This window comes from Barbus barbus, assembly GCF_936440315.1.
Source record: "Barbus barbus genome assembly, chromosome: 31".
NCBI classification, from domain to species: Eukaryota; Metazoa; Chordata; class Actinopteri; order Cypriniformes; family Cyprinidae; genus Barbus; species Barbus barbus.
In genome coordinates, this window is record NC_136759.1 from 25,658,965 (window position 1) to 25,684,013 (window position 25,049).

The window sequence follows — 25,049 nt, forward strand, 5'->3', positions numbered from 1 at the left end:
TTAGTCAGAGTAGCGCCATATTAAGCCAAGGTTTGACAAATGATCACGAGACTGTTCGATGTATACTGAACACCACAAAATAGATTGACAGATGAGTTTTGAACATTACGTAATGCCATACCATTGTAAAAAAAAATTCCCTGCTGAAAAACACAATAGAAAATGTAATGGATTTAATGGTTATGATGGGAATTGTATTGGTTTTATTGGAAACTATAATGGTATGTGATGGATTGTATTGGTGGGATGTTAAATCCTATTGGAAAAATGCCCAACACACACTACAGAAAGGAATTTTATAATGGTTTTATTTGAAAAAGCTAATGGTTCATAATGGTATTTTAATGGAAACCATTGGCATTTCTGTGATGGTTTCTATTGTTTTTTTTTAGCAGGGTAAGTCTATTGAGCCTCATAAAAATTAATATGCTGTCTACCCTGACAACCGTCTAGTATTGTGGGGGAAAAAATGTTTTTTTTTTAACATAAATTCTATGTAACAAAGACTTCTTAAATATGTAAATATATTTGAAATATTTAATACTTGGCCTGTAGTCAATATGGATCACGCTCATGCTTTGGGGAAAAAATCTAATAAATGCTTACTTTATTTAAAATTCTAAGTCCACGTTTAAACATGTAGTCTTCCATAAGCTTCAGTTTATCAATCAGATTTAAAGTAAACGGATTGAAATATGGACTCTAACCGATACAGTCAGTTTCAGTATAACTCTACTACTATAATGCACCTGAGTACATTATAACTGATACTGTATCACTCAAGCAAAGGTGATAAAGCAAGGCAGGTTCTCCAGTCAAGATACACATTAGTTTTTCAGCAGAGGTCGCTGTCTTCAATTCTGTCTGATCCTAATTCAGTTTCTCAGATCACAGAAACTTAACTCTATACAGTGAGCTCGGGAATGGATTATGGGCTATGTTTGTACTATACTGTAAACCAATTAGATTTCTATTAAAGGATAGACACTAGTCAGCATTTAAAGTGGATCAAAACCTTTCATCAAAGTTGTCCTAAAACCAAAACATACCCATTCTTGTCTTGGCAATACTTCCATAAATGAGCTCTGGTTGCTCTCAAACACATTTATGATTGTTTACACACACACGAAGATGAAAATAATGTCTTATAGTCTTCCTGATAGGGATATAATAACTTGAAATAAATAAGTAAATTGGAAAAAAACAAAACAACCGATTTCAGTATCATTATTAATATGTGATATTTCTCTCAACGCTGGCCAGAATGGACCAATCACAGTCGAATGAGATTAACCGGGATTTAAGAGGTAGGTAACGTGTCCTGTTGGTATATTTAATACGTTTTAATGTTCTAGTATCTTCAATAACACAAAATAAAAATAAAATGTTTCTGAACCGACAAAAGCTTCCTAGAGTTTAATCCATGTATTTATTTTTAACCTTTTTTGACATAAAAATTTTTAAATAACCATATTATACTTACTATTACATATTATACTATTATATTTAATGGTGCAGTGGTTGTGCGTCAAACGCGTTGACATTCGACGTGCGCGTTCTCGTGTTTTGAACTAGTCGGACGTGCTCGCGCTTCTGTTAACGACTGTAGTAACGTTACCTCACAAACATCAGAAGTGTGTGAGTCCAAGTATAACATTAAAAGCGGATGATTTGTTGAAAGTGTTGATTTGTTCGGTGAGGATTATCGATCAGTTCGGAGTGTTGGACATATGCGGTGTGCGAGCGCTTCATTCGAGGTAAGTTTAATATAAAGAGAGTAACTTAAGATAGAAATGACATAAACTCTACTGTCTTTTACTTTCCCTCACATTGATATATCTCTTCAGTGTTTAAAACGCTTTAATGTCCGCTTCGTCACTGTAGTTTTCGCCATTAAACTCATGGTCGCATGATACTTAATGAAACTTTAAAGTGTGATGCTAACTACCAACTTAATACTCTGAGTCTGTAATATGCTGACTATACAGTGAACTATGTTTGTATAATCCTGATAATACGCTTTAAAGAGCTATATATGCATAAAACCTGCTACGATGCTGGTATATAGCGCCTTTATGCTAGTTTGACTTTCCTGCTAACATTGGTGTTGATGAACAGAAGTTGTCGTGTTTAAAGAGGAAGAGTGACACACGGATGTTTGAGGTTTCCAGGTCATGGTGTGTGGTGATTTGCACAAAGAGGAAGATATGATCAGAGTAAAGCCCAGATCCACGAACAATGTGCTTTTAACAGCAGAAGCAGTAAATGTGTTGCTTTGTTTGGCTTCTCTTTATAGATGTCAATGGCTTGACTTTTATATTCCAGGCTGTCTGTATCTGAACCTCACACTTTACAAGTCACTGACTCCTTTTCAGCGTGAGAACATTCATTAAACCGACAATTCATGCATTCGATTACCTGAAGACACCTGTTCATTTAAAACATGATGCACAGGCTGGATCTAACTTCATTTAGGTATTTTGAGTATGACGTAAAACATGTCAGGGTGGATTCATTGTCCTGGTATCATAATGAAGAAGAAAGAAGAAAAAAAGCCTCATTAAAATAATGACATTCTTGAAAAGAAAACTTAGTTTGGCATAATGTTTTATGGTTTCTTAAAGCAAAAAAATAAAAAAAAATGAAATGAAGATGCTGCTAACAGCTATTTTTGTTTGCCAAATCAAGTCATATGGTGCAACTAACTAACATGCAAAACAAAAAAAAGGAAATTATTTCAAAGAGGCTTAAGCATTAAAAAAAATCTGATACTTTGACCTTTTAATACATGGCAAGTTTTTGTTGTTGAAGTTGTAAAATGTCATATAAAATGGTTTGATTCCTTAAAAGACAATGATATTTATAAATGAATAATTTGTGATACGTGTAAAGATAGTATTCAAGGTGTAAATTAAAATAAAAAATATTGCGCTGTTTTTACGTGATTTTAAAATCATTCAATCGAAACCAATTAAACCCAGCATAAAAAAAGGATTACATTCTTAGAACTTGGCACATGTGTTTTAAACTAGAATTTAAAAAAATATTTTTCTCTGTTTATTTTTGTTTTGTTGATGATGATGTCATTATGTCTTGCTGCTGATCTCTTTCCCCGTGACCCCCATTTTTCTGCAAGCGTTGGTATTTCCCTCAGAAAATGCAAATGGAGTTCGTTCTACTTACTGGTAAGCCTTGGGTTATTTACCGCTTGGGTACTTGTTGGGTTGATCGTGTAATGGCTGTTAAACTCTTGTGCAAATAAAGAGCTAAACCCAGATTCAACATTCTAGTCAACTATATTTAAACATTCTATTTAGTTAAATGATTAATAGCGATGAATCGCATCCAAAATAAAAGTTTTTGTTTACATAATATGTGTGTGTATATATTATGTGTATATATAAATACACACACATGCATGTATATATTTAAGAAAAAAGTTGTTAAAATATTAAATATATTTATATAAAAATTAAGAATGCGAATATCTAAATGTATAAACATGCAAATATTTTCAAAATATATACTGTGTGTGTGTGTATTTATATACATAATATACACTGTACACACACATACTGTATATAATGTAAACTTTTTTTTTTTTTGGATGCGGTTAATCATTTGACAGCACTAATTCTATTTAAAAGCAAGCAAAAATAAGGCATTAACACAATTCCCACTGGAGTCATTGCAGTAAGAGTGTGTGACGTACACCAGTTTGCATAGACCTGCAGTCATTTTACCTTTAAATCCTTTCCACATTTCAAATTCTTTCCCTGTAGCCGTCAAACCTAATGGGTCGTTTATAATTCCAGTCTGCCCTCAAGCACATGACCTGTCAGCAGTCAGTCAGTCCAGGCATTACGAGTATCCTGCTGTTGAGAGACCGGTCTCGGTGTGTGTGTGGTGTTGTCTAGTCACAGTGCAGCTATTGTTGGTCTGTTTCTAGGGAGCGTTTGGGTGAACTGACTGTGTGGGCCGGGGTATTTTAGGACAGACCGGCGGTAACAATGTCCAGTCAGCTGGTCAGTGAGGGCTGTGAGAGCATTTGTTGTTGTGAACTGTGCACGTGCTGCCATGTTTGCTGACGCCAAGTAATCTGAATTGGATGGTTTTTGTTGTGGGGATTTTTTTATTTTTTTTCTCAACATGAATGCAAGTTTTGGTTTCCTCTTTAACAATGGAAGAAATCCCTTTGGTGATTAGAGGCAATGACAAATTTAAAAAATGTGGAATATTTAGTATATGAGGGCTTGGTTGACACTTAATCAGTCTTTATTTTGATGAACCAATATCAATTCTTAAATCCCAAGAATCATTCTTGTACTCTGCGCTGTTTTAAGTTGATGCGTTAACAACTACACTAAGCATTGTTTTTAGTGCATCTACCATCCAATAATCATGTCCAATAAGCACAATAAACTTTGTGATTTGTTCATCTTGAAATAGTCTGACCTCTATCAATTTTATTTAAAAATGAAAAAAAATCTTATTAGTCATATGGGTAACACTTTAGATTAGGGAACACACTATTAACTGAGAGTTTTCCCTCAATAAACTCCTATTTTGCTGCTTATTGATAGTAAGTAGGGTAATTGTTGTAGTTATGCTTAGGTATTGGGTAAGGTTAGGGGATCTAGATGATGGTCGTGCATTAATATGTGCTTTATAAGCACTAATAAACAGCCACTATGCTACATGCTAATAAGCAACTAGTTAATAGTTCCTTAATCTAAAGTGTTGCTGAAATATGTTTAGAGAGGCGCACACTGTAATAAAAATATACGGTTACATTTTATGTCAATGATCTCATGAATAAATCTGTCATGAAAACAAGTTATGACAGACACTGTTTATATGTCAACATTGGAATATCATTAATCAATATCATTTACATTTATGCATTTAGCAGATGCTTTTATTCAAAGCGACTTGCATTGCATTCAAGTTACAGTTTTTACATTTTATCAGCTCTTGCTTTCCCTGGGAATCAAACCCATGACCTTGGTGTTGCTAGCGCCATGCTCTACTATTTGAGCTACAGGAAAGCTGCATGTGATGTTAATGTATATAATTAACATCACATGATCACATAACTTTATCAAAATCACATTTAATCTTTAATATCATTAACAAGTTAATATAAAATCTGCTTTATGTGCAATTTCAACTCAGATTTTATGTTGATTTGTTATATTTATAAATATAAATTGACTTTATTTTAACCTTTAATATTCTAGTAATATGACAGCTGACAGGAGTATATACATACTAGTGACTTCAGTGCAACTCTTTTGTGATTTAGCATGTATTAAAATTAATGGTAGACATTTATTTACTTACCCTAGAATAGGCTCCAGCATTCCCCCAACCCTGCATAGAGCAAGATATTTGGAAAATGTAGATGGGTATATCTATTTATTTATTTATTTGTCAAAGATGTTATGGTGGTATAACTATCCTGAGCTAATAATTAAAATAATAAATATTATTTACAACAATCTTTGTCTTAAAATCAATACGTCACTGTGGCGCAACCAACATGCAGGAAGCCAGTTTGTTGTTGTGACAAGTAAAACCCTCATATCCTGCTGTCTTAGACTCTCATGCATGTCAAAACCAGTAAGTCTCTCAAGATGTGTAAGCTTGCATGTATTTGAGGTTCAAGCAAAATGACAATACTGTTTACTTGATGGTTACACCACTTGACCTCAGAGTTTTCTTGTCATTGTGGAGGTTCTGTTAGCATCTTCAGGCTGATCAGAACTGTTTTGGATGTAATCTCTAGGGGAGATTATTTTCTCTTTTTTAACAGGTAACAGGATCCTACCGTTAGCTAGTCTCTGTCTTTGGGCTTTGTTGTATTTTGAGGCAGAAATCAACCTGATTGCTTGTTCCTTCAGTGCCAGGAGAATCTGGCTGGGTCACCATGACAGTAACTGTGTGTAATGCACCGGTTAGCACTGTAGGCCGTGAATAGAGCGCCACAGGGGAGTCCGGGCAGTCCTGCTGGGTGTCTTGACTTCCTTGTTATTTGACATCTCACTTGGCTTTGCTTTGTAGTCTCTTCGTGATTCTTGATGTTTTTAAGTTTTGCAGCATGACATTGTCTGTACACTCACCAAAGAGCATTACAGCATGTCCCAAAAGTAATATTCTTTATTATTCTCTCTTTATTGGCCACTGTTGGCAAAACTAGAGGAGGACATGAGTACCTGGCCATGATTAATCATGAAAACACAATCACGTGATTTAACTAATTTGTTTTTGTTTGTTGTTCATCAGACGCCAGTTTGCATCAACACTGTTCACGCTTGACTTTCAGTCTGCCGTTTGCGGTCAGCACTCTGAAGATGATTAGATTTAGATTACAAATGAATGGAACTGAAGGTCTTGATGTTGTTTGAAACAATAATTGCTGAAATGTGTATACTGTATTATTATCATCATGGTAATTTGTGCATGGTAAATTATTTTCTGCGTTTTCGCATCCGTAGCATGCATTTTGATAGGTAAGGATGGGGAATACGAAAAAACGCATGTGAAAATTTCAGACTCCGTGTGCAATGACCTTAAGTCTTTAGGTGGTGTTTAATAAGCACCATTAAGAATAAAGAACATGAAAATACTGTTTGCTTTCTTCTCCATGATAGGCCTGTGTCAGAAACAGAAAATTGTGCACCACCACAACCAGCTTTTTAACCAGTTGATGGAAAAAAAAAACTGATGTGCAAAAATCTGAAAATATATCTTGAATCATTCACCTTTTTTTAAGGTGCCTATGATAACCACACCGTCCATGTTTGTTACCCATAGTTTATTGTATTACCAAAAACCAGCATTTTTTAACTTTTTAATGACTAGACTTCAATATGATGCATGTTTAGAGCACCATCTGATTACCAAACATAATTTTAGAGGTCAGGCAGGTTTGATGAAAAATTAGAAAAACAAATGTTTTTTTTTTTTATCTAGGAAGAATGTCCTTTAATTAAAAATTGCACAAAAAGACACAAAAGCAAGAGGTGTCAATTTTGCTTTAATGTTGACAATAACTACATTGTATTGTGTGAGTGCTAGTCATACAGGTTTTTAATTTCAATACTTTTTTTTATTTTCAGTCAAAGCCGTTTTGTACCAGCACATCTTACTGGAGTAATATTGCTATCGTGGTATCATGTTAATATCCTTTGGACAGTGGTGCATGGAGGGAGTTACCCACGTCTGCTGTTTTTACCATCCTGAATGATTCATCTTATCAGCTCATTCAAACACTGTGTCCAAACCATGAGAGGTGTAGCCATGGTACTGCTACTGGATCAGCCAGCCTTTATTTGGCTGCGAGTGAGATAGGGAGTGTGTGTGTGTGAGAGAGAGAAGGATAAAGTGTCATCCTAGTAGGAGTATTGCACAGCTCCTGTGGTTTAGATGCACGCAGCCTTTGAATAAATGATGGAAGTCCTACTTCTTCAGCCAAATGACTCCAGCTGAGAGCTTGCCTGCTGTCCTGACTGATGCTGGAAGAACTTTTTCATGCTGCTAATTCACTTCCGAGGGTATTGATTAGAGCAGATCAATCTACTTTTCAAGAAAGTACATCCTTTGTCTTCTCGGACTAAGGTGGTTTGATTGTATTTGAAGACTGAGTCGATTGAATTTGTGGTGCGATTAGCTGTAATCTAAGAGTCTCTTTCTCAAACTCTCGCAGTAGGTGTGGAGCATGTGGGCCAGCTGCTGCGGCTGGCTCTGTCTGGATGATCCCACCGTGGAGGACACCAGAAGCAGCACACGTCATCAGGCCTTCTCCAACTCGGGCTTCAGCAGTTACCCATCTCCCACCGCTCCAGAACAGACATGCAAGGCCTGTGGAGATCGCTTCGACATCCTAACCAGAAAGGTAATAAATTTTATACTGACATTAGTACAAAATGGTGATATCAAACGCTTGTGAATGGCAGTTTCTCAAAGTTTAGTGTTGTAGTACGTCTCACATGGTCTTGGAAACACTGGAAATAACAGGGAATTTTAAAATGATGTTGACCTGGAAAAGTCATGGATATTTATATAATGAAAGAGAATCAGCTTGTATGTGAATGATTTTTTTTTTTCATTTAACAATCTTTATCCGATCACACATGACTGTTAAGGAAATGAATTTGATTGAAAAAATGAAATGAATTTGATTGATTCCTGTTCTTATTTATGATTAGTTAAACATTTTGAAGTAAAATACTATATAAATCAGGCTAGTTGACATTGGAAATGCTAGTAAACTAGTCAAAATGCAGTCTTTTTGATGTTATGTTTTAATAATAATATATTATTTAGAAAATTGGATATCTGGAGCGAAAACGAAAAACATTTAATTTCACCTCAGACCTTGCATGCATGCGTTTTCTTCATGACGAGTGTGGGAACAGACTTTCTTCACATTTTTCTTGTGTTTACAGGAGTAAACACGGTAACTGCTGTATTTCTGCTTGTCCAAAAGCGCCACCTACATTTACATTTAGTCATTTAGCAGGTGCTTTTATCCAAAGCAACTTATTTTTTTATAAAAAAATAAAAAGAAAACAAGTAGTTAGAATAGAAAAAGAATAGAAAACACTAGTGTTAGAGGGTCCATTTTTTATAAATAAAAAGAAAACAAGTAGTTTGAATAAACAGAATAGATCATGGACAATTGAAGTGTTAAAGGGTCAAGTGTTTTGTTTTTTTTAATAAACAGAAAACAAGTAGAATAGAAATGGAATGGAGTGTGTTAGAGTTAGAGGGTCAAATAAAGATGGAAGAGATGAGTTTTTAGCCGTTTCTTGAAGATGGCTATGGTTTCAGCTGCTCGGATGGAGTTGGGCATGTCGTTCCACCAGGAGGGAACAGTTAATGAAAAAGTCTGTGAAAGTGATTTTGTGCTTCTTTGGGATGAACAATAAAGCGATGTTCACTTGCAGAACATAAGCTTCTATGCTTCTCATAAGCTTCTCATAAGTCAGAAGTACTGAATTTAGGTAAAGGGGTGCAGAGCCAGTGGTGGTTTTGTAGGCAAACATTAATGCCTTGATTTTTATGCGAGCAGCTATTGGTAGCCAGTGCAAATTGATAAACGGAGACGTGACATGCGTGCTTTTTGGCTCGTTAAAGACAACTGTTCGATGAAAAATAAGAACAGTTCAGATAAGCTGTCAGGAATTATTTGACTGTTTGATTCATAGTTTAAGTATTTCAAATGGATCACATAAACACAATGTTTTTGATTGTCTTAGTCGATTACACCATTTCAGTTTAAGTGTCAGTGAAATTGTAGTATTGTATCTGTCCAAAAAGATTTAATCCATTCTCTAAAGTATATTCTTTTAGGTTCCACAGAACAAGGTAAACAATGACATTTTCATTTTCGGATGAACTTTAATCCTGTTAGCATGTATAAATTGCACAGATTTTATAATGTGTGAAAGTCTATTTGTAATAAAATTTGAAGTTGAACCCAGTTGCAACACACCGTGACATTCCTGTGAACAGATCTTAAGACTATTTTAGATGTTCACATGTGAAGGTTCACTACTCGGGTCAGAATGTCTAGTTGAGTTTATTCCAGTTCTAACTGGCCGTGCTGCTTAAGATCATAATCGAGTCGTTTCACTGGAGATTCCTCCGTGTTCAATGTTAATACAAACAGTCTTAACCTACTGAGAACCATATGCAGGTACACTAGACTTTGCTAGACACACTAAATATCCTACACCTTGTGAGCTGCTTACTAAGGCAGCATTTTAAAGCACCAAAGGGGCCTTTCTGACCTGAATAGAGCTCCAGACTGAAAACAACCAGAGAGAACTCTAAAAGCCCATTACTATCTTTTGTTATTTTGGATAAACTTATCTGCTGAATTTAAAATTAAGTTTCACTTTACGTTTTGTCAAATATGGGATCAGATATGCATTATTGGTTATGTATATTGCACTTATTGGAGCCTTTTGCGTTCCTCTTGATGATTTGCATTAACATCATCCAGTCACACTTTATTTTAAGGTCCAATTCTTGCTATTAACAAACCATTAACTAGGACTTTTGCCTCACTCATAATATGCTGCTTATTAATAGTTAGGTAGTTGTTAAGTTTAGGTATTGTAGGATGTAGAATACGGTCTATGAATAATACAGAATATGTGCTTAATAAAGAGCCTAAATGTTAATAATAGGCATGTTAATAAGCAACTAGTTAACAATGAGACAAAATCTGTTAAATTTATGGTCAAATACCGGCAGCTGTGATTGCCAGAATTTTACCGTGAAAAATACGGTAGCAACATTTTAGGATTTACAGAACTGTTTAAATTTACAGTAAAACACCGTATTTCATTAACTGATACAATGTTAACATACAAACTTTTCAGTTAACTCGTTTTATTTGCTGAAACCGACTGCACTTAAATTGTCCAACTGCCATTTGTTTATAAACTAATGTTTAAGTAAAACATTTTGAACCTTGACTTTTTAAAGTTAGTTTTTATTTGGTTGCTTTAGTTAACTTTAGTTTATTAAGTACAGTTTTTAAAGCAAGAAAAGCCTAAATAATCTCTGATCAGATGAGACTGATGTTTGTGATGTTTAATTCACTATTACTGTTTAATCTGTTATTAAATATGTGATATATTAATACACTTAATTTGTACCACTACAGCAATCAAATGATGTGAAACTGTTCTAAGCACAATATGCGCAAATAAATGTAGGATTTAAACACACACAGACATCAACAATCAGCGTATGAATCTCCAAAACTGGTGACAAAGAAAAATTATAACAAAAAAAAATCGGTTCAACTCTGACCATCACAAAACAGTCTACTGAAAAGTCAACCAAAACAACACCAAAATAAAAGCAAATAAAGAAAATAGTAAGAACTTTCAGCTGCATAATTTATTCATGCTGCAATGCATGCTGGGAGTTTTGTACTGGCACCCAGCATGCTTTGCGGCATCAATTGTTTTTTTTATTATTAATAGTCACCATTGTTGAGGTTCATGTGCTGATGCTTGATGTCTGTGTTTGTCTAACTTATGGCTTTGTGCATAAAATGGTTTTAAACTCCTTCATTATAGTTTGTCAATTTATCTTGTAGGGTAATATTTCTACCATAAATAATATGAAATTAATTACAAATCACCATATTGGTTGATTCAAACTGAGATCAGTGAATTGGGTAATTCATCATCAACAGTTAATCAAAAGTACTTAATTTCTCTTTGCTTTTCTTGTCGTCATAAATATGCTTCACAAACACTGTTATAACAGAAGAGTATAAGAGTCAAGGGTCAAGAGCATAACTAAAGCAAACACCAATCACCAAAATGGTGAGGTCAAACAAAACATTTGAAATAAAATATAAACCTCTGTTAATTTGAAAGTGTTACCCATCATCCTCATGTTACTGACAGATGAAGGAAAGAGCTTGAGCTACAGTTTATAGCCACCATTATTAACGTAATCAAGCTGCACTCAGATGTGAGTGACTGGAGTCATTGTGAGAGCATCCTCATGCAGCCTGAATTATCCAGAATGCACTGTGAAACTGGGGCTCGAATGACAGTACGATGATGCATGTAGTGCATTGTCACGCCACGTTCATGGCATTCCTGCACACACACCTTACGTAAGAGTAGAGTAACATTGGGATCTGGTTTCCTGGAAAGACTTGTTTGAAGATATGGGTTTGATGTTTGAACGCAAGCTGTTTGTAGACTTACTAGTGGGTAGGACATCTACAAAGCACATACAGTTTTGTTATCTGAATAGGGGTCAGTAGTGACCACCCAGTTTTGTTCAGCAGAAGCTTTCTCTTACGTCAATAAAAAAATTTAAAAAAAGTTTCCAAGGCTTGAACCAAACCAGCTAGTTCCATTATTAATCAGTATTACAACAACTGATTTGAAAACTACTCATCCCATGACACATAAGCCATTAACCAAACCATGCAGCTACAAGGTGAATCACAACAATACAAACTTTGATTTAAAGCTTAAAAAAATGTTTTTCAAAATTGGACAAATTAAGGTTCAACACATGCATTCTAAAATATGCATACATATGTACACAAACATTGAAATAGTTTGAGACTTGAGAGCATAGCAAGACTGACTCTGTCATCCGCAGTGCTTCATGGGAGGGGATAGAGGATAAAGTGTGGTTTGTTTGTTTTTTTGGTTGCGATTTGCTTGACTGGAGATTTCATTTCATTTGCAGAATCATGGGCAATGTACTTTTCACTGGCAATATTAAATAATGTGGTCTCATGGCTTCTTAAAGGGGGTGTTCACACATGACGGAGGAGGTGCTTGTTGTATCTACCTTTTTCCTACTGCGTTTTAAGATAGGAGTGTTATCATTTTGGGTAGGGGTGTGTTTGTTTTGGTGATTTCAAATATAAACAGTGTTTCTCATAATTCAGACTTTTTCAGCTTGACTCTGAATATTGAATGAGTATGAATGACTTTTGGGGGGCATTTATTTTACATGAATGTGGATTTTGGCAGTAAAGTAATAATGAGTGGAAGGAAATGAGGTTGTCTGCAGTCAATTGCTCCACAGCTCTGACTGAATGGCATTGTGACTTCCAGAACACTACACTTGAGTTCTGTTGTGTCAATATTTCCTGAAGAAACTTCCCAGACTCCTTTGGCATTATCCAGTGCAGCTCATTGTTTATCAGATGTAATATCCTAAACAGATGTGCTTAGAATGATGCAATAGAGTGTAGCTTTTGACCCAGCAATAGTCCTTGTCAATTGTAAAATGCAATGTTCTTAATGGTGTTACACACTCCTTAAGGAAGATTAGACATTGTGTTGTAATCTTAACCTGGCTTTAAACCCTCCCATTATTCATTGCAGCACATGTGCATGGACTGCAAGAAAAACTACTGTAGCCGCTGCTCCACTCAGCAGGACCTCCAGCCATGGCTGTGCCATACCTGCCAGCGTTTCCGGGGCACTCTGTTCGAGCGAGCCGAGCTGATGAAGCTCAAGGTAAAGGATCTGAGAGACTACCTCCACCTGCATGAGATCCCCACGCAGATGTGCCGCGAGAAGGAGGAGCTGGTCGAGCTGGTTCTTGGCCAGCAAACGCCTACATCTGATACGCACATTCCTCCACCCCCAGTGACCACACAGGAACCTAACACTCCAGTCATAACCGTGAGCCCATCGACGAACAACAGCACAACAGAACTGGGGCTTCAGACTCCAGCAACAGAAGATGAACAGGTAAACAAAAAAAATAAAAAAACTTGCACTACTGGTCAGAGCTTAGGAATACTTATTTTTATATATATATTTTTGAAAGAAGCCACACATTTAATGAAAAATACTGTAAAAACTAATATTGTGAAATATTATTCAAATTTAAAATAACTATCTCCATGTGAATTAGTGCTGTCAATCGATTGAAAAAAATAACTAATCACATTTTTTTTCTGAAATTAACCACTATTTCAGTCTTCAAATGAATGTAGAAACAACATGAAGACGTGTATGTTTAGTATTTGTCATCTTTTTTATGACTAAAGGCGGGTCATAAAAATGTCTCTAGGAATTTGTTTTTCCTAATATTTAACCATTGACTATAGCCATTCAACATTACAGTATAATTAACATTTATTAGACTTTTAAAAATGACAGCTTCCAATTTAAGTGAACTTAAAACAATCTTCGTATAAACCCATTATATTGTCCTTCAGCAAGTAGGAAACGTACAGAAATTGAATAAAGTTATACAACACTAAATTCTAAATTGAATATACAGTTGGGCAAAATTATAATAAATATAATAATTGGTAAATTCCTCTGTAAAATAAGTATTTGGTCACCTACAAACAAGTAAGATTTCTGGCTCTCACAGACCTGTAACTTCTTCTTTAAGAGGCTCCTCTGTCCTCCACTCGTTACCTGTATTAATGGCCCCTGTTTGAACTCGTTATCAGTATAAAAGACACCAGTCCACAACCTCAAACAGTCACACTCCAAACTCCACTATGGCCAAGACCAAAGAGCTGTCGAAGGACACCAGAAACAAAATTGTAGACCTGCACCAGGCTGGGAAGACTGAATCTGCAATAGGCAAGCAGCTTGGTGTGAAGAAATCAACTGTGGGAGCAATTATTAGAAAATGGAAGACATACAAGACCACTGATAATCTCCCTCGATCTGGGGCTCCATGCAAGATCTCACCCCGTGGGGTCAAAATGATCACAAGAACGGTGAGCAAAAATCCCAGAACCACACGGGGGGACCTAGTGAATGACCTGCAGAGAGCTGGGACCAAAGTAACAAAGGCTACCATCAGTAACACACTACGCCGCCAGGGACTCAAATCCTGCAGTGCCAGACGTGTCCCCCTGCTTAAGCTAGTACATGTCCGGGCCCGTCTGAAGTTTGCTAGAGAGCATTTGGATGATCCAGAAGAGGATTGGGAGAATGTCATATGGTCAGATGAAACCAAACTAGAACTTTTTGGTAAAAACTCAACTCGTCGTGTTTGGAGGAGAAAGAATGCTGAGTTGCATCCAAAGAACACCATACCTACTGTGAAGCATGGGGGTGGAAACATCGTGCTTTGGGGCTGTTTTTCTGCAAAGGGACCAGGACGACTGATCCGTGTAAAGGAAAGAATGAATGGGGCCATGTATCGTGAGATTTTGAGTAAAAACCTCCTTCCATCAGCAAGGGCATTGAAGATGAAACGTGGCTGGGTCTTTCAGCATGACAATGATCCCAAACACACCGCCCGGGCAACGAAGGAGTGGCTTCGTAAGAAGCATTTCAAGGTCCTGGAGTGGCCTAGCCAGTCTCCAGATCTTATAGAAAATCTTTGGAGGGAGTTGAAAGTCCGTGTTGCCCAGCGACAGCCCCAAAACATCACTGCTCTAGAGGAGATCTGCATGGAGGAATGGGCCAAAATACCAGCAACAGTGTGTGAAAACCTTGTGAAGACTTACAGAAAACCTTTGACCTCTGTCATTGCCAACAAAGGGTATATAACAAAGTATTGAGATTAACTTTTGTTATTGACCAAATACTTATTTTCCACCATAATTTGCAAATAAATTCTTTAAAAATCAAATCATGTGATTTCTTGGATTCTTCCCCCCCATTCTGTCTCTCATAGTTGAAGTGTACCTATGATGAAAATTACAAGCCTCTCTCATCTTTTTAAGTGGGAGAACTTGCACAATTGGGGCTGACTAAATACTTTTTTGCCCAACTTTAGATGAATCCTTAAAGCTACAAAAGTGTTAAATTTCCTCTTTTTTCTTTTGTTCTTTGATCAACAGACATCACAGCAGCTGGGTTATTAGGCTATTTGGCTGCTATAACTTTAAGAGCTGCCGCTGCTGAACGTGACGCGCATCTGACACGCATGCTCGTAATTTCACTCGCGCTTTAATGATTTATGAAATGATACAGGCTATAGCTATGAGCACAGTATAACAGCTGACAGGACAGCAAAATTAATTCTGACATAATGTCCTGACAGCTTTTTTTTTTTTTACTGACATAATGTCCTGATAGCATCTCATCTGACCGCAGTTCACTGTTGTTCTAATGAAGCTCCTCGTCACCTGTACCATTTCCACGTTCATCTGACTAGCGCCTGGCGCTGAGGCGAAGTGGAGTGCGTGTCTGAAAAGTATCCTGTTTGATGTGCTCTTAAAGATGTTCTGCGTCTAAATAAACACAGTCCTTATCAAGAAAAAAAGAGACAAGCAGCAGTTGTGAGTGGGGTGGCCAACCCTAGCTCCACCCCTGTGTTAACTGCGCTAAATATTTTAACACCGTTAAACTGGAAAAATTAATTGTCTTGTGTTAACACTAATGTGATTGTATTGTAAAATGTAATTTATTGTTGTGGTCAAAGCTGAATTCGCACCATCATTACTCCAGTCTTCAGTGTCACACGATCCTTCAGAAATCAGTATAATAGGCTAATTTGTGACCTTGAACCAGTCATAAGGGTCAGTTTTTTCAAAATTGAGATTCATACATCATCTGAAAGCTGAATAAACAAGCTTCCCATTGATGTATGGTTTGTCATGATAGGACAATATTTGGCCGAGATACAACTATTTGAAAATCTGGAATCTGAGGGTGCGAGAAAATCTAAATATTGAGAAAATCACCTTTAAAGTTGTTCAAATGAAGCTCTTAGCAATGCATATTACTAATCAAAAATTAAGTTTTGATATATTTACAAAATGTCTTCATGGAACATGATCTTTACTTAATATCCTAATGATTTTTGGCATAAAAGAAAAATCGATAATTTTGACCCATACAATGTATTTTTGACTATTGCTACAAATATACCCCAGCGACTTAAGACTGCTTTTGTGCTCTAGGGTCACATTTGATCAAGAAACATTTTTTTATTACTAGTGTTGAAAACATGTTTTTGCTGCTCAATATTTTTTTGGAAACCATTCATCTGTTTTTGAATTAAACTTTAAAATTCGTCTATGCACACAGCCGCTTGCATGTGCTTCAAAATGACTTGTCTGACTCACGTTTGACACAGACTGTCTCTTAAGAACACTAAGGAGTGTACAAAATATCTGTTGTAACTTAAAGTGAATTAGAATAGGGAGCACAGCTGTGTTAAACTGTGTTGGCTGTGACCTTTGACCCTTAGAGCTTGGCTGAGGCGACAGCTGAAAGCGAGATGGACGCTGAGCTGCAGGTGGAGCAGGAGTTGCAGGTACCTCCTGAAACTCCTCACCTCTCCTCCTCTTCTTGCTGCTGCGCTGTCTGGGGCGTTAAATGGGGCAGAGGACAGAACAGTGACCTGTCGCGCTTCAGAATGCCTAGCAATCTCTCTCTCATTCTTCTGCAATGAAAAGATGATTTATGCTGTTCTCAGCAGAGTCAGTTTAAAGAATGTCTTCTGCTTCCATGTGGGTGCTGCGAGCGTGGGAAAAAGCTTGGCTGCAGGCTGGGATTAATCACTGCTTGTTTGGAAGTCTACTCTTTTCACATCATTGCATAAATGAAGACTCTGTCAAGATTCTGTCAACTAGGTAAAGATCGGGATTAATCCATTGAGACCAGTTTTGTGAATCAGATCAACTGATCTTTCACATTAGGCTTGCAGCGATAGACGGTGTTGGCGGTGATACCGGTGTTAAGCCGCAACACCGGTTATGTCACTTGCCCAAATTTCTTAATCGCTAATAAACGTTCTACGTTTTATAATTATTTGTTCCTCAGTCTTTACTGATTTTCAGTTTTGTATAGGCTACCTATTTAAAATTTGTAAGTTATTTGTTCTTTTATATTAGGCATATAGCATAGTGTATTTTTATTTTTTTGTTTATAAAAGTTAGCTATATGTTCTATGCTGTATTTTGTTTGTTTGAATTGAATTCAAGCAATTGATGCCGAATTGCTGCTAATTTAAAAGTGAAAGTAAAATGTGCACAGTACTTTTACAAGCTATTTAAAAGCAGAGGGAAAGAGGGAAAACTCAAGCAAACTAAAAACAAACAACTGCTTGATGCCGAATTGCTGCTAATTTGAAAGTGAAAGTAAAAAGCGCACCGAGTTTACAAGCTATTTAAAACCGAAGGAAAGCAGGAAAAGAGGGAAAACTCAAACGACCTCCCACCACGGTGATACCGGTGTTGTCACACGTCGATTAACCGGTGGGAAAATTTCCTCACCGTCACAACCCTATTTCACATGTGGGGTGAAAAGTCACAATAAATGAAAGTAGCAGCAAATTTTGTGACGAACAATGGATTATCGAGAAAAAAAAACAAAAGGTCTGGGATTGGATTCTACTTATCGATGAGGGTGTTGAACTTAAAACTGAATGCGTGCTTGCAGTCAATTGTTGGGGTCTGGACTGAACGATTGGAGAAGTCAAGTCACGTTTATTTCTATAGCTCTTTATACAATACAGATTGTTTCAGCAGCTCTAGTCAGTTCAGGTTGATTCCATTCAGTTCAACAAATATGTCAAGTTCATCAGTTATGAAACCGTCGATTCAGCTGTAAAGCAGCTCTACAGAAGACAATAGTGTCATTATTCTGCTCAGTCAGTCAGTTCAAGTCAGTCCAGCGACGACTCATTTCTGAACGCCCCCGATTGGTCATTGCATTCATAAGCTCAAAAGAAGCGTTTATGATTGGTTATAATGTGCAACACTGTAAAAAAGCATAAAACATGATGGGACAAATAAGCCCTAATATTAATTGAACAATAATAATAGTCTTGATATATCATCAAAGGCATCAGCCACATGTAATATCTCTGACATCATATCTCTGTGCCAATGGACGATAATATCGTCCATTGGCACAACCCTAATGTGGCTCCCCTTGTTCTTCCCTTCATGAATTCAATATACAGTCTCTTTGTCTTTCAAAGCTACATTAAGAAAGATAAGCGCTACATTTACCATGTGGTAGAAGGCCAGTGTTATGACACACAATACCTCTCCTTATCAATATAAAATGGCTGAAGTTTAGAGGTAATCTAAACAAGACCTTTATACCATAATGTTAATGAACACTCAGCATGTTATCTGAACCCTAGCATTAACATATAATGTTGACATAATAGCAGGATGTGGAGTTGCACTGTCCTCACACTGCCTTGCATTAATCGATTCATCTATGTGTGCTTTCTAATCTTCTGCATCTATCTTGGCACGTCACATCTTTCTGTTCATAGTGTCAGTTTGTGTTATGTGGGCTAAACTAATTTAGACCACGGCTTTTGCTCATCTCTGGATTGTGTTGTGGTTGGGGTTAAACCTGTTTCTAAATCGGTAAAGGGAAAGTAAAACGACACACTTTCATTTTCTCGAATTTGTCCTTGATTTGGCAGATTCTTGTTCTCTGAAGTCGGCTTCGACTCTCAGTGGAGTGATATTTGCATGCATTTGGGAAGCAAGAGATCATTTCCATCTCAGGCCTAGATAAACCGATGTTTGCATGCTGTCTTTCTCTGTGTCAGTCCTCAGACTCAGAGGAAGTGCTGGCTCCGGGGCGACGGGCGTCTCTCTCTGACCTCCGATCAGTGGAGGACATTGAGGATCTGAGTGTCCGGCAGCTGAAGGAGATCCTCGCCAGGAACTTCGTGGACTATAAGGGCTGCTGTGAGAAATGGGAGCTGATGGAGAGAGTCACGCGTCTGTACCACAACCAGAAGGACCTGCAGAACATGGGTAAGAGTTTGGTGTGATTAGATGCATCAGCCTGAGTGTGTTCAGTGTTGAGTGTTCAGCTCAGCTCTGTCACAGTGATGTGTTTTTTTTATAGTTTGGCTTGCGCTGTTTTTCCAGTATAACCTGTAGGTTTGGCATATTTTTAAAGGGTAATGTGGTTTTGCAGTTAGTGCCTTGAGCAAACAGACCTACATTTTCTAAAGTAGGCCTAAATATAAAAGTTGAATATATTATTTCTGTTGATTACATTAACATGGACTGTATTTAATTTTTTCAGTGTCGAACGCCACAGAAGGTACAGGTGGGTTTATTTCTTATGACCTCATTTCATATTTTAGAGGACAAGAGAGAAGAGGACAGTTTTACCACATTGACATTCTGACTTAACTCTTCCAAAAAAATATCAAAATATAAAAAATGAAGATGCTTTAAGTGAATGTTATAAATGTTTATGTCCTGACCATAATGTCAGGATATTCACACGTGCACACTTTAGGTTCTTTTCATGATTGTTATTCTTTTACGTTTGTGATGACTTCTTGTTTTCTTTATAGATGCCGGGCCTGGGAAGGCCGTGGAGGAGAACCTGTGTAAGATCTGTATGGACTCACCCATTGACTGTGTTCTTTTGGAGTGCGGACACATGGTCACATGCACAAAGTGCGGCAAGCGCATGAATGAATGTCCGATCTGCCGGCAGTACGTGGTGCGGGCAGTGCACGTGTTCAGATCCTGAACAACAGCATCCATTTTCCATTCACAACTCACCGCTATCTCACAGTCCTTCCCTCCAGCAACGGACACTATAGAAAACTGTCAGGTGGCCTTCTCGCACAGTTATCTTGCGGCACTTTAAACAGTGAATAAGATGTGCCGATCTCTGAGCAATAACTGTACTGGATTCAGTTTTCAGATTTCATTCTTCAAGTGTGCCTTCTGGATGTTTTAAAGAGGAAGCTTTATTTTTGATCATGGGATTATGTCACATGTTTGTTGACACAAATCAATGCAACATAAATTCCCGTTTCTGCCATTTCCCACAATGAAAGGATCATATGATCACACACAGACAGCATCTTCTGAAAGCGCATAAGTGCCTCGCAATGCTTCTCACACACCTGTTTAATTTCTACTCATATTTCTTTTAATGATCCTTTCTTTTTAAAACTCAGATACTGCATCTCGGGTTTAATCTTCCACCACCATCTAGACTTACACTGTGAAATGTACAGGAATAAACAGGAATGAGACTTGTCACAATTGCGACCACCTTGTACTAATTCGTTCCCTCGTTTTAGTAAATAATGGTCATGTTGTAGTCTTTTGTGGCCACGTCATACTAATTCATTCCCGTATTTTAGTCCATGTAATACTAATTTGTTCCCTTGTTTTCGTAAATTGTGGCTACATCGTGCTAATTCGTTGCCTTGCTGACTTGTTCTTCATTTGTGGCCATAATGAATATAATATTGTCCACATATCATGTGCGGGGCTCCACAGAAATATGATCTGAATGGTTTTATGGGAATTTCCTGTAGGCAGAGGGAAAGCTCAGTATGCGGCCTCCGCAGTGCTGTCAGCTCATTGCATGTGTGCATGGCGTGTGTTAGAGGAATCCTCTCTGGCATGACAGTCATTCGCTCCATCAGCTGTCGGCCGGATGGCCTCAAACCGCACGGCGTGCCACTATGTGCTGCTAATGATCAGTGTGGAGATGTTTCAGCACAGCCTGTGTTAGATTTCTTGCAGGAGTTCGATTAGCAGCACTTTAGACTCATCAGCGGAGGAAATATCAGGTGAACATGCCTCAGCGCTCTTCTTGACTTCACCGGTGCCTCACAGGACGAGTAAAGGCCTGCCAATAAACACCAGCACCTCCCTTCCCTCCAGCTTTTCAGATTCAGTTAGCATCGACTAGCCCTATTCTTAGGCCGCGTGGATGAGCAGGAATGCACCACTGCTTTAAAATCAGTACCTTACAGGAATAATTCACTCAGAAACAATCATTTTGACATTTACTCACCCTAATGTTATTCCAGTCACACATTTTCTCTATTATATACTGTTAGTCTCCACAAAAAAATTGAGTTGACACATTTTAATTCATGCTTATATTAAATGATAAATTGGGTGCCATTAGATGCCTTGCACCAGGATTGACATCTTTGACACCGAATGTGGTTCATATATTTAGGGACCAACACCATATGGGACATTTCAAAATATGGGACCGCAAATGGGATTTTAAAGCGGAGGCCGAAGAGATAAAAATCGAATTATGGTTTCGGAAGACTTGGAATATAGCACATAATTCATATCGACTATTTTTATAAATGTATGATGCATTTTTGTTCTTTTTTGTAGCTCTTAGTTGATTAATTCACCATCCATGTTAATTGTATGGAAGCTGGAGGCTTGAACATTCTTCCTAATATCTCCTTTTGGTTTTTAAATAAAGAAAATAATACAGGTTTGGAACATTAGGGTGAATAAATAATTATTTTTTTAAATTATTATATTCCTGTTATTGTTTTAATTTAATTTAATAATGTAAGGCTTCAGTTTTCTGAATTAAACTTGCCAACTCATGTTTTTTCCAGGGTTGCCTTAAAAGCTTTTCTGTAACAGGAATCGCCTTCCCAAAGAGAAAATTGATATAACTATACATGGTAATGATTAAAAAGATGATTAAAAATCTGTGTTCAAATCTCAAAGACGTTAGATGACTTAACTTGATTTTGTATCACTGTGAAATAAGAGCTTTCCTTTGATAGTCATGCAAAGGATGATCAATGTTGTCATGTCCTGTTCAAGTTTGATATGTAAATATGAAGAGGGAACACTTTCATTTTTGTAATACAGATGTGTTGTCTGTATGCAATGGTGTAAGCCTGCCTTAATTTTGTAATAACTGATAAGATATATTTTAAAACCATTCTAAACCACAATAGTAGATTTTGTGTTAAAGATCTTTTTTTTTTTTTTGTATTAAAATATATTTCCAGCAAGTTTGTCTGCTCGATTTTTTTGTGAAGTACAGTAACATCGTTTGATGGTCAAACACATAGAGGCCAGGAACCGGTTCTGCTGGTCTGTTATCATCAAGTAAACGTATCAGCTTTTCAGAGAACAAAGTATTCTCATGAGGGTGGAGTATTGTTATTGAGTTACATTGTTAGCTCCTCTGATAATTGGCCGTCCCTCCCGAGGGTTCAAACGTAATAAAGCCAGTAAACATGTGTTGTGGAAGCATGACGAAGCTATTTGACGACAGGGGTTTCACCACTCAAATATAACTCAATATAATCGGCCCAACAGCAGTATCTGTTTAGCTTGAAAACATTCCAAAAGAATTCCATAAAGCGAACACAGACACGTGGATTAATACAGTGAAGCATTTTAAAACTTCAGCACTTATTTTTTTATTTTTTTGTGAATAAACAATACGCTTTGTATAATAATAATAAAAGTGCTGGGAGATTGAGTTGTGAATTATTTGATTAGCTATTTTCAGTTTCAAAGCACAGCAGTAGTTTTGAACCTTTGTAACTCCAAATCTCGCAATTCTGCATAAGAAACAACCGTTTAATTGTTGCATTGTATTTGTTGATGTTTTTAGTATTTTAATAATTCAATTATTGTATTAAGTCATCTGAAAACATTGTGAACCGTTTCAGATTCGATTCCAAAATGATGCTGTGACTCACAGCTTTTATTGTAAGTGCATTTATTAATATTCCTATAGTATAACCACATTGAACATCAGATTTATGATGAATTGATGGTACACAATGACCCCTTGTGGATAAAAGGGAACTGGTTTTTGATTGGTTTTTATTTACAGAAATCGCACTTCTGCACTTGTCCAGTGACTGAATAATAAACGTTAAATAATAGTATATTGTATAATAATAAACCCTGTAGAAGTGAAGAAGAGAATTTTCTTTAAATATCTTGGCAACAGCTTGTTAAATGATTGCAGATGCAAAGTCTGGTTTATTTGCCTTCAACAAGATTTTGTAATAAATATCTAGACCAACTTGCCTTAAAAATTCATAGTTTCCACTCCAACATGTGATGTTACTATTATATTTATATCAAAGAAAACAAAAGATGGAAATAACAGGGAGACTGGTTTGTTTATTCTGCAAATCAATTACTCTTTATAGAAAGTTAGGGTTAGTTATGTAATGGATTTGTTGTTGGGTATGAATGGTGTGTAATATTATTGCAGAATTCATCTTGTTGCTAAACCAGCTGATTCGTGCAGGAATTACCTGCTTTATCCAGTGAGTTTATCAGAAATAAAGGCACTGAACTGACCAATCCAAGCCATTTTAAAAGACGCACTGGGGAGACGTTTCAGCGAAGTTGTAAAGATATCAGCAGCAGCAGCAGTGCTTGGTTAGTTATATAGAGTTTCTTATAGTAGGGACTATTCCAACTCGCTCTGTAAAGTTTCTTTCCTAATCAGAAGCCACAATTAAGTGTCTTCATACAATCTTAAATTAGTTTACCAGTCCCTAAATCCCGTTGTCATGCCTCTCTGAATGTGGCATTTTACTTCCATAGTGATGAAAGTGGTCTGGATGCATTTAGGCCTAATGGTCTACAGATGACGCTATTAACCCTATTTTGCATTGAATTCTTCTATTTGTCACTGGATCTTGGATTTTTGGACAGGACGCCCCCAAGTGGTTAGAAAGGGAAATTACATGTCCTCCACACTTGCCCTCACTCTAGTTGAGTGACATGATGTTGGTGGTCCAGGTGAAATCCTTTGCAATGTGCACCCCCAGGAATTTAGTGCTGCTGACTCTCTCTACGGTCGAGCTCTCGATGGTCAGTGGGGGGTGGTTCAACAGAGTTTCTCCTGAAGTCCATCACAACTTCTTTTGTCTTACTCACATTGAGGGACAGGTTGTTAGCACCACACCATTCAGCCAGCTGTGTTCTGTAGTGTGTTTCATCATTGTTGCTGATGAGATCTACCACAGTTGTGTCATTAGCAAACTTGATGATGTGGTTGGAGCTGGACCTGGCAGTGCAGTCGTGGGTCAGCAGCGTGAAGAGCAGCGGACTGAGCACACAGCCTTGTGGGACACCTGTGCTCAGTGTTGTAGTGCTGGAGGTGTTGCGGCCAACACGGACTGACTGAGGTCTTCCAGTTAAAAAGTCCAGGATCATTACAGAGGGTGGTGTTAAGGCCCAGCAGGTTTAGATTGTGGATGAGCTGTTGTGGGATTATTGTGTTGAATGCTGAGCTGAAGTCGATGAACAGCATTCTGACAGAAGAGTCTTTCTGCTCCAGGTGAGTAAGAGCTAGGTGGAGAGTGGTGGATATTGCATCCACTGTGAAACAGTTTGGACGGTATGCAAACTGGAATGAGTCCAGCGTGTTTGGGAGTCTGGACTTGATGTGATGCATGACTAACCTCTCAAAGCACTTCATCATGACTGGGGTCAGTGCTATGGACGATAATCATACAGGCAGGACACAGGTGACGACTTTGGTCCTGGATTATAGAGGTGTATTTGAGACATGTATTTGAGAGTGTATTTGAGAGGTGTGAGGACAACTGTCTGGCTCAGCGAGGTGTTGAAGATATCTGTTAGGACATCCGTCAGCTGTGCATCACAGTCTCGTAGTACACGGCCAGGTATGTTGTCAGGACCCGCAGCCTTTCGTGGGTTAATTCTGGATAGGGTCTTCCTTACATCGGCTGGAGAGACAGAGCACCTGGTCGTTTGTAGGTGGAGGTGTCTCTAGAAGACAGCTCCGTCAAGTTGATTCTTCATCGTCTATTTTCTATCTTAAAATCAATTT

General features: G+C 37.4%; 1 protein-coding gene across 4 annotated transcripts; it reads left to right on the forward strand.

Moving 5' to 3' along the window:
- The first annotated feature begins 1,546 nt into the window (after positions 1-1,546).
- rffl (ring finger and FYVE-like domain containing E3 ubiquitin protein ligase) lies at positions 1,547-22,228 on the forward strand. Of its 4 annotated transcripts, XM_079387248.1 has the most exons (7): positions 1,547-1,757; positions 7,709-7,897; positions 12,891-13,262; positions 16,684-16,749; positions 19,012-19,222; positions 19,500-19,523; positions 19,777-22,228. In XM_079387248.1, the coding sequence occupies exons 2-7, from the start codon at positions 7,721-7,723 to the stop codon at positions 19,956-19,958; spliced, it is 1,032 nt and encodes a 343-aa protein (XP_079243374.1). In that variant the 5' UTR covers positions 1,547-1,757; positions 7,709-7,720; the 3' UTR covers positions 19,959-22,228. The 4 variants fall into 4 exon arrangements, with proteins under 4 accessions (XP_079243374.1, XP_079243375.1, XP_079243376.1 ...); XM_079387249.1 differs by lacking the exon at positions 19,500-19,523; XM_079387250.1 differs by lacking the exon at positions 16,684-16,749.
- Positions 22,229-25,049: the final 2,821 nt, after the last annotated feature.